Genomic DNA, 9434 nt, shown 5'->3' with positions numbered 1-9434 from the left:
CTAGAAAAAAGAACATAGACTACCCACCCCAACTCACGCCCTGAACAACCTAACACAAAGACATAAAAAAGGAACTAAGGTCAGAACGTGACAGGCCCATTGTGCTCTTGTGGCTCCGAACAATATAGTTCTCTTTTGTCCTGGTGTGAGTTAAATTAATAGGCAAAATCATACTCCACCTTTTTGAAATGATATCTCACTCTACTCTAAGAAGTGTTTTTCTAACTGAAACACATTATGTTCCATTTCTGATAAAGTTAATTAATTTAAGAATATTTCAAGATATCACTTCAAATCCCAATCATATCTTTGAGATGAGAGGTTAAACATATCCCAGGGAAATTATGCTAAGATTTTCAGATAGGGAAGCTGCCCTATATTCATGGCGGTTGAATATTTGCACTGTTAATGAACATGCACATATGGAACAAGTATAACTTTTGTTGAGAATGACAGTGGCCAGGGTTATAATTATATGGGTCACACCTTTTCTATCATTTTGTCAAATTATAAATGATATCCAATATCCAAGCATTCAACTGAGCTGAATAACATATTTGCCTATAGTAGACTAGGCATGATTCCCAACTCTCAAATATTCAACCTTTAAATGATTTATTCTCTCAATAGAAATGTGACACTGCAAGGTCAACTTACTGGACAGCATGTACTACAGGGTTGAGGTCATTACAGTGGAAGCTAACAGTGTGGAAGGGAAAAGACAAATGGGAAGTATTGACAATGGCTGGTATTGTTTCATTGACTGTTACACAGTACATGCAGAGGTGTACAAAGTCAAGGATACTATTTACTGACACTTCACACAGATTCATCATGCACTTGACAATTGGGTTCAAATCAGAGAATGCACGAATTCTGAGCTTGTTGAAATGCATCTGTAGAGATATTGAATTTTGGTCGTTTTTTTCCGTTTTCTTGACAGAACAATTGTCCAGAAGTATACTTTAAAAAAGTGTAGATTTAAAAAAACAATGGACTTTTGTTTTGACATACTGCAGTGTAGGCCCAGCCTCCTGCTCTGAACGGAGTCTGGCTCTCTGGTAAGGTCAAACCCATGTGCTGAACACTCACTGAGGAATAAAAGACAGGATATTGGATAACAAGGTTAAAATATAGGAGCAAAATATGCTCTTATTAAACTTAGGCTGCTGGGAATTGATGTGAGCCACTTAATAGACAGTGGTTTTGAGGGAATCCAAACAAAAGGTAAAGGTACGGTCATGCTTATGGTAGCTAGTTAAAAGAAATTAGGGGACTTTTTCCACAGGAAATTGTACTTAGAGACAGGTCATGGATCACCAGACTCTTCAGAGGCAGGTTCAGAAGTGAGCGTTTATTAGAACTATTCAAAAGTCAACATACTTTTCGAGGAAAGGAGATTAAAAAAACATGATATATACAGCCCCAGTCAAAAGTTTGGACACACCTACTCCTTCAAGTGTTTTTTCTTTATTTGTACCATTTTCTACATTGTAGAATAATAGAGAAGAGATCACAACTATGATGAAGTGATGGAGTGCTGCATCAGATCACCTGTCCTCCACAATCACCAGACCTCAACCCAATTGAGATGGCTTGGGATAAGTTGGACCGCAGAATGAAGAAAAAGCAGCCAACAACTGCTCAGTATATGTGGGAACTCCTTCAGCATTCAGCCAAAGCATTCCTCCTGAAGCTGGTTGAAAATGCCAAGAATGTACAAAGGTGGCTACTTTGAAGAATCTCAAATGTAAAATATATTTTGACTTGTTTAACCATATGTGTTATTTCATAGGTTTGATGTCTCCACTATAATTCTGCAATGTTGAAAATAGTAAAAATAAAGAAAAACCATTGAATGAGTAGGTGCGTCCAAAACTTTTGACTGGTACTGTGTACACACACACACACACACACACACACACACACACACACACATACACACACACACACACACACACACACACACACACACACACACACACACACACACACACACACACACACACACACACACACACACACACACACACACACACACACACACACACACACACACACACACACACACAATCTGTTATTAAATGGAAAAGAGAAGTGCAGTATGATTTCATGGCTGGAGCACCAACTGATTTCATTTTTAGATAAGTTTAAAAACTAGTGGAAGTATCAGTCTCATATAACTTTGATCAATAAGTGTGTGGAGTTGGAGCTGGAGTTAGTGTTTGTATTCAGTAACGATGTGCTGCCCTCTGGTGGCATCACTAGCCCTATTCTGGGCATGTGTCAATGTATACACTATAATGTTATGGAAATCAAATCAAAATCAAATCCAATTTTATTTGGTTAGATGATCAGGAGTCTTATGGCTTGGGGGTTAAAGCTGTTTAGAAGACTCTTGGACCTAGACGTGGCACTCCGATACCGCTTGCTGTGGGGTAGCAGAGATAACAGTCTATGACTAGGGTGATCGGAGTCTGACAATTTGTAGGGCCTTTCTCTGACACCGCCTGGTATAAAGGTCCTGGATGGCAGGAAGCTTGGACCCAGTGATGTACTGGGCAGTACGTACTACAATCTGTAGTGCCTTGCGGTCAGAGGCCGAGCAGTTGCCATACCAGGCAGTGATGCAACCAGTCAATATGCTCCTCAATGGTGCAACTGTAGAACCCTTGAGGATCCGAAGACCCATGCCAAATCTTTTCAGTCTCCCGAGGGGGGATAGGTTTTGTAGTGGCCTCTTCACGACTGTCTTGGTGTGTTTGGACCATGATAGTTTGTTGGTGATGTGGACGCCAAGGAACTTGAAGCTCTCAACCTGCTCCACTACAGTCCCATCGATAAGAATGGGGGCGTGCTCGGTCTTCCTTTTCCTTTAGTCCACAATCTCCTTGGTCTTGATCACATTGAGTGAGAGGTTCTTCTTAGACGTGCTTATGAGTGTTATAATGTGGTTTTGCCCTGAATACTTTATGCATGACGATATAGTCACATAACTATAGAAATACAAACTTTTTTCATTTTTTCTAAATGCTTACTGAATAGGCTGTTTGATGAGGCCATCTTTTGGTCTAATATGTAAGTGATGGGGAACCACAAGACATCTATACCGTCAACTTGCATGAGCCCTCAGTCTCTGACATGCTTTTTGTTGTATTTTCAGGTTAACTTTGAAAAGCACTAATTTTAATCTGTGAGGAAGTGAAAAAAGGAACATGTGACAACTATCAGGTGTGCATATGTGTGTGTGTGTGTGTGTGTGTGTGTGTGTGTGTGTGTGTGTGTGTGTGTGTGTGTGTGTGTGTGTGTGTGTGTGTGTGTGTGTGTGTGTGTGTGTGTGTGTGTGTGTGTGTGTGTGTGTGTGTGTGTGTGTGTGTGTGTGTGTGTGTGTGTGTGTGTGTTATTGGTGGTGTCAAATATAATGACGGTTTTGTGGTCTTCGTATGTTTGCTCTATCATTATTATTTTGACTTGAGGTTTGTTTTAGGTTTTGTTGGTACAAACTTTGTGAGAAGAGATGACTCATGTCGCAAGCACTAGTTCATATCTACACAAATTACTACAGGATACAGTCTGCATTTCTTTCACACTCCTCTCAGGGGAATGTCTCACTGCTGTAACTGTTTTAGGAAGTGACACCGTGCCACTCAACATCAGGAAACTGTTTCTATTAATAGTGGGTTAGTTCGTGAAAGCTGTTCATGCGAAGAGCCTAAATTCAGCAGGAAAGAAAGAAGGGCTTAACTCCAAAAAGTGAGGACAGCCATTGACAAGGACAGATGTTTTGTGCTGTGGGGTGAGTTGATGCAACTGTTCTCAAACTTCACAATGGATAGAGTTGTCTCGTCTTCAGAAACGGGTAAGAAGTGAACTTGTTGACGTCTTAAATCTCTTTCTTTTTTTGTCCGATGTTAGCCTGACTACAACATACAAATGTTTCTAATTGTACAAACCAATACTATAAGCACTCACTGCGCACTGTAGAACCTATTGTTGGTCAATCAACAATTTAGCGGGGAAGAAAGAAGGGTTTGGTTTTAATGAATGCTTTCTTTGAGAAACTTAAATATGACATATACCTAAAAACGTTTCAAGAATCTGTTAAAATTGCTTTTTTGTAGTTGGACTGAATGTAAAACCATTTACAGATCTGCTTTGAAAATAAGGAAGTTAGTGTTTTACTCTTCCTGTAGTTAGTTAGCATTGGTGACATGTTTCTGCATGTCATCTCAGCAAACGTTTTGCAAAACCATTTCTGTACATTATGATTGAAGCACATTTATGATTGCGGATAATAATGTTGGTTCAAACAAATGACACGTGTTTCTTAATAGTATGAATGTAGTGGTTTCTGACAATAAAGAAGCCATACTTACGCTGTTTCTTTAACTCTTAGGTTTACAGGGATGAACTTGGCTTGATGAAGTACGGTCATGAGTTGCAACAAATTACTCTGGTCAATGTTTGTTCAGCTCCCTATTGACTGTACTCTGTGTTGACATCTCAAACAGCACGTCTATTGATTCTTCTAACCACATCAACCTTGAAATCTCATAGCTCAGGCTGCTTTGGACACTTGGCCGTTGTGTACAGTTTTAGTGCAACGTTTAGCATAACCCCAGCTTTAGTACCCTGACTTTTCTCTTTCTCAAGAGAACAAAATAACTATAAAGACAATTTGATATAAATGTAGGCATATTAAGTACAGTTATGTTTATAAAAGTTATAGATCTTTTAATACTTAATTGATAAAATAGATCCCATAATTTGTCTTCCAGCAATGTCTGGATTCCACTCCACGTGCGAGCTGTTGATTGTCCATTCTAGCGAGGCTCAGGAATGGGCAATGTATCTGCAAAAAATCTTGAAGACTTCACGGAAGTTTCCCAAGAGGTCTATCGTATTGTATGCAGTTGACTGTGCTGATCAGCTACATGGATGTGACCTCAACATTTCCCACAATAGTAAATGCATTGTGCTGCTACTGACAGCCGCATTCCTAGACATTCTAGATGACCCTGAAGTCCTGGGCACTTTTCAGAGACTCCTACACCCTCCACACAGAGTGGTGGTGCTGTTGTGTGGAATATCAGAGGATGACATATTGACTGAATGGTTTGAGGACTGGCAGAGCTGGAGAAAACTTTATCCTGAAGATGAACCTGCTCTCTACATCTCCACCATTCTACAATCCATTGCTGACAGTATGTTCACTATAATACCCTTATAACGTTTGGGGAAAGTATATTACCTTTATTTAACAAGGCAAGTGAGTTGAGGGCAAATTCTTATTTATAATGACGGCTTACACGGCCAAACCCAGACAACGCTGGGCCAATTGTGCACTGCCCTATGGGACTCCCAATCACAGCCGGTTGTGAACTAGGGTGTCCGCAGTGACACCTCTAGCACTGAGCTGCAGAGCGTTAGATCGCTACGCCACTCAGGAGCCAGATACAGCCAGATTCTCATAACATTCAGACATAGGTTTACATTTGGATTTTTGTTTCTCTGTTTAAAGTGCATGTAACCATTACATTATTGAATTATACTCAGAGAATTACATACCATCTAGAACTTACAGGCTAAACTTTCAGTTCATTAACTCACCCATTTCACAATTTTCAACTGAGACCTACCGATAGGTTTTTATTTTGACTTTGTATTCAAAAGGTAACACAGAAGAGACTGGACATGATTTGGAAGCTATGGCAACAACAGAAGCAAAAATCCCTGTGGTCCGGAACCCCAAAGCTGAGGAGACAGAGGATGAGTCAGTGACAGAACCAGAGTGTGTCCAGGATGAAAGTGACAATGTGAGAACAGAGGTCCACTCAAACCAGGCAACGAGCCCCACACATCCCGCCTGCCTCACTGTACAACCAAACAGAGTTCTATGTGGGGTAAGAATTGCTTAACATACTATACAGACAAGGCTGTAATGGCACTGAACAAAGTTCCAAAGATTTCTTCTGGACAGCACAGCATAAGGAAAGATTAATGGGACATAACCGGTACAGTGCCTTTAGAAGGTGCAGACTGAATTTTAAATGGATGAAAAAGAGGAGGAAGGGAAGCACTGCTAAGGTACACAATAGTAGATTTTGGTAGACAGAAGGTGCTCTTTGGTAAAAGGGGTAAATTGGTTATCAAAAAGAAAGAATTAAAATGACTTTATTTGTATGGCGTGTTCAATAGAAACAAAGTTTTAAAAATCCGCGTTTCGGCTTTATGGCCTTCATCAGGGAGTACAAAGAAATGATAATACAATGTCCTCTTTTAAACAGCTTTTTCCAATCAGTCCTAATTAGAAGAGGGTGTGGTTACAACATTGATTGGACAACACCTAGTAAGCAATACTATACACATTAAAAAGTGAAATACTGTAGATACAATGCCTTGCGAAAGTATTCGGCCCCATTGAACTTTGCGACCTTTTGCCACATTTCAGGCTTCAAACATAAATATATAAAACTGTATTATTGTGTGAAGAATCAACAACAAGTGGGACACAATCATGAAGTGGAACGACATTTATTGGATATTTCAAACTTTTTTAACAAATCAAAAACTGAAAAATTGGGCGTGCAAAATTATTCAGCCCCTTTACTTTCATTCAGTGCAGCAAACTCTCTCCAGAAGTTCAGTGAGGATTTCTGAATGATCCAATGTTGACCTAAATGACTAATGATGATAAATACAATCCACCTGTGTGTAATCAAGTCTCTGTATAAATGCACCTGCACTGTATCTTATCAACATTGTTTACTCCAAGCTAGAAGCATCAGAATGCCTAGAAAGGTAGTTCTAACCTTAAATATGACTGGGCAAAGTGCCAAGAAAAGGAAAATAATCTATTACATAGTACACAGCAAACATGTACAACAACAGTCTGAACATAAACCACGAACTCAGCGAAAAAAGAAACGTCCTCTCACTGTCAACTGCATTTATTTTCAGCAAACTTAACATGTGTAAATATTTGTATGAACATAACAAGATCCAACAACTGAGACATAAACTGAACTGAAATTCCACAGACATGTGACTAACAGAAATGGAATATAGTGTCCCTGAACAAAGGGGGAGGTCAAAATCAAAAGTAACAGTCAGTATCTGGTGTGGCCACCAGCTGCATAAAGTTAAGTACTGCAGTGCATCTCATCCTCATGGACTGCACCAGATTTGCCAGTTCTTGCTGTGAGATGTTACCCCACTCTTCCACCAAGGCACCTGCAAGTTCCCAGACATTTCTGGGGGGAATGGCCCTAGCTCTCACCCTCCGATCCAACAGGTCCCAGACGTGCTCAATAGGATTGAGATCCGGACTATTTGCTGGTCATGGCAGAACACTGACATTCCTGTCTTGCAAGAAATCACACACAGAACGAGCAGTATGGCTGGTGGCATTGTCATGCTGGAGGGTCATGTCAGGATGAGCCTGCAGGAAGGGAGGAGGCTGTCTTCCCTGTAACGCACAGCATTGAGATTGTCTGCAATGAAAACAAGCTCAGTCCGATGCTGTGACACACCGCCCCAGACCATGACGGACCCTCCACCTCCAAATCAATCCCGCTCCAGGGTACAGGCCTCAGTGTAACTCTCATTCCTTCGATGATAAACGCGAATCCGACCATCACCTCTGGTGATACAAAACCGCTACTCGTCAGTGAAGAGCACTTTTTGCCAGTCCTGTCTGGTCCAGCGACGGTGGGTTTGTGCCCATAGGTGACGTTGTTGTCTGATGTCTGGTGAGGACCTGCCTTACCTTAGGCCTACAAGCCCTCAGTCCAGCCTCTCTCAGCCTATTGCGGACAGTCTGAGCACTGATGGAGCGATTGTGCATTCCCGGTGTAACTCGGGCAGTTGTTGTTGCCATCCTGTACCTGTCCCACAGGTGTGATGTTCAGATGTAAGTCAGAGCTGTAGGATAAATAACAGGGGCATATAAGCAGACAATGAAAGGGCTTACAATATTTGATTATGACATTTCTCTAAAACAGGCTATAGACTACATGTGCACCACCAAGTCAGAACATTAGGCTAACTTCTGTGGGGGAGAGAGACCAAATTCTTAGTGTGATGGTCAACAAACAGCTTACTACATTCTCTGGATTTATGGTGCTTTCAAGACAACAGGGAACTGTGAAAAAAACTAGGTTGAATCATGACATCAGTGATCTTATAAATCCTGAAACCCAGACCCCGACTGCTTGTCTAGCTTGCTAGCTAATATTGTGAAAGTATGATTTTGACATCAGTCTAATCAAAGCTACAATAAATATAACTTGATTTGACGTCATTTTATTTGTGGCTCATGACCTTGAGACTTCTTGGATGGACACTTCTAATGTAAATACACTGCTCAAAAAAATAAAGGGAACACTAAACTAACACATCCTAGATCTGAATGAATTAAATATTCTTATTAAACCTAATGGCAGTCAGGCTACCTCTGGCGAGCACATGGAGGGCTGTACGGCCCCCCAAAGAAATGCCACCCCACACCATGACTGATCCACCCCCAAACCGGTCATGCGGGAGGATGTTGCAGGCAGCAGAACGTTCTCCATGGCATCTCCAGACTGTCACGTCTGTCACATGTGCTCAGTGTGAACCTGCTTTCATCAGTGAAGAGCACAGGGCACCAGTGGCGGATTTGCCAATCTTAGTGTTCTCTGGAAAATGCCAAACGTCCTGCACGGTGTTGGGCTGTAAGCACAACCCCCACCTGTGGACGTCGGGCCCTCATACCACCCTCATGGAGTCTGTTACTGACTGTTTGAGCAGACACATGCACATTTGTGGCCTGTTGGAGGTCATTTTGCAGGGCTCTGGCAGTGCTCCTCCTGCTCCTCCTTGCACAAAGGCGGAGGTAGTGGTCCTGCTGCTGGGTTGTTACCCTCCTAGGGCCTCCTCCACATCTCCTGATGTACTGGCCTGTCTCCTGGTAGCGCCTCTATGCTCTGGACACTACGCTGACAGACCCAGCAAACCTTCTTGCCACAGCTCGCATTGATGGTCCATCCTGGATGAGCTGCACTACCTGAGCCACTTGTGTGGGTTGTAGACTCCGTCTCATGCTACCACTAGAGTGAAAGCACCACCAGCATTAAAAAGTGACCAAAACATCAGCCAGGAAGCATAGGAACTGAGAAGTGGTCTGGTCACCACCTGCAGAACCACTCATTTATTGGGGGTGTCTTGCTAATTGCCTATAATTTCCACCTCTTGTCTATTCCATTTGCACAACAGTATGTGAAATGTATTGTCAATCAGTGTTGCTTCCTAAGTGGACAGTTTGATTTCACAGAAGTGTGATTGACTTGGAGTTACATTGTGTTGTTTAAGTGTTCCCTTTATTTTTTTGAGCAGTGTATATGACACCACCCAATGGGCCTGAACTGCTTAGCTCTTCCTGTGGATTCGGGGGT

The 9434-nt window shown here is 41.8% G+C and overlaps 1 protein-coding gene across 4 annotated transcripts in view; it reads left to right on the top strand.

Annotated features, from left to right (window-relative positions):
* The first annotated feature begins 3588 nt into the window (after nucleotides 1–3588).
* The window catches only part of pik3ap1 (phosphoinositide-3-kinase adaptor protein 1), a 35493-nt gene continuing 29647 nt past the window's right edge, over nucleotides 3589–9434 (top strand). Inside the window, exons 1-4 of one of the 4 annotated variants that reach the window (XM_046353593.1) lie at nucleotides 3590–3859; nucleotides 4397–4425; nucleotides 4779–5204; nucleotides 5674–5903. In XM_046353593.1, coding sequence (XP_046209549.1) covers nucleotides 4781–5204; nucleotides 5674–5903 — 654 coding nt within the window. In that variant the 5' untranslated portion in view covers nucleotides 3590–3859; nucleotides 4397–4425; nucleotides 4779–4780. Of the gene's footprint in view, nucleotides 3860–4396; nucleotides 5205–5673; nucleotides 5904–9434 lie in introns of all 4 variants that reach the window. The other 3 variants (XM_046353592.1, XM_046353595.1, XM_046353594.1) reach the window with 3 other exon arrangements.

This window comes from Oncorhynchus gorbuscha, linkage group LG06, assembly GCF_021184085.1.
Source record: "Oncorhynchus gorbuscha isolate QuinsamMale2020 ecotype Even-year linkage group LG06, OgorEven_v1.0, whole genome shotgun sequence".
NCBI classification, from domain to species: Eukaryota; Metazoa; Chordata; class Actinopteri; order Salmoniformes; family Salmonidae; genus Oncorhynchus; species Oncorhynchus gorbuscha.
Note: the sequence above shows the minus strand (reverse complement) of the source record. Positions and strands in the feature narration are given on the sequence as shown.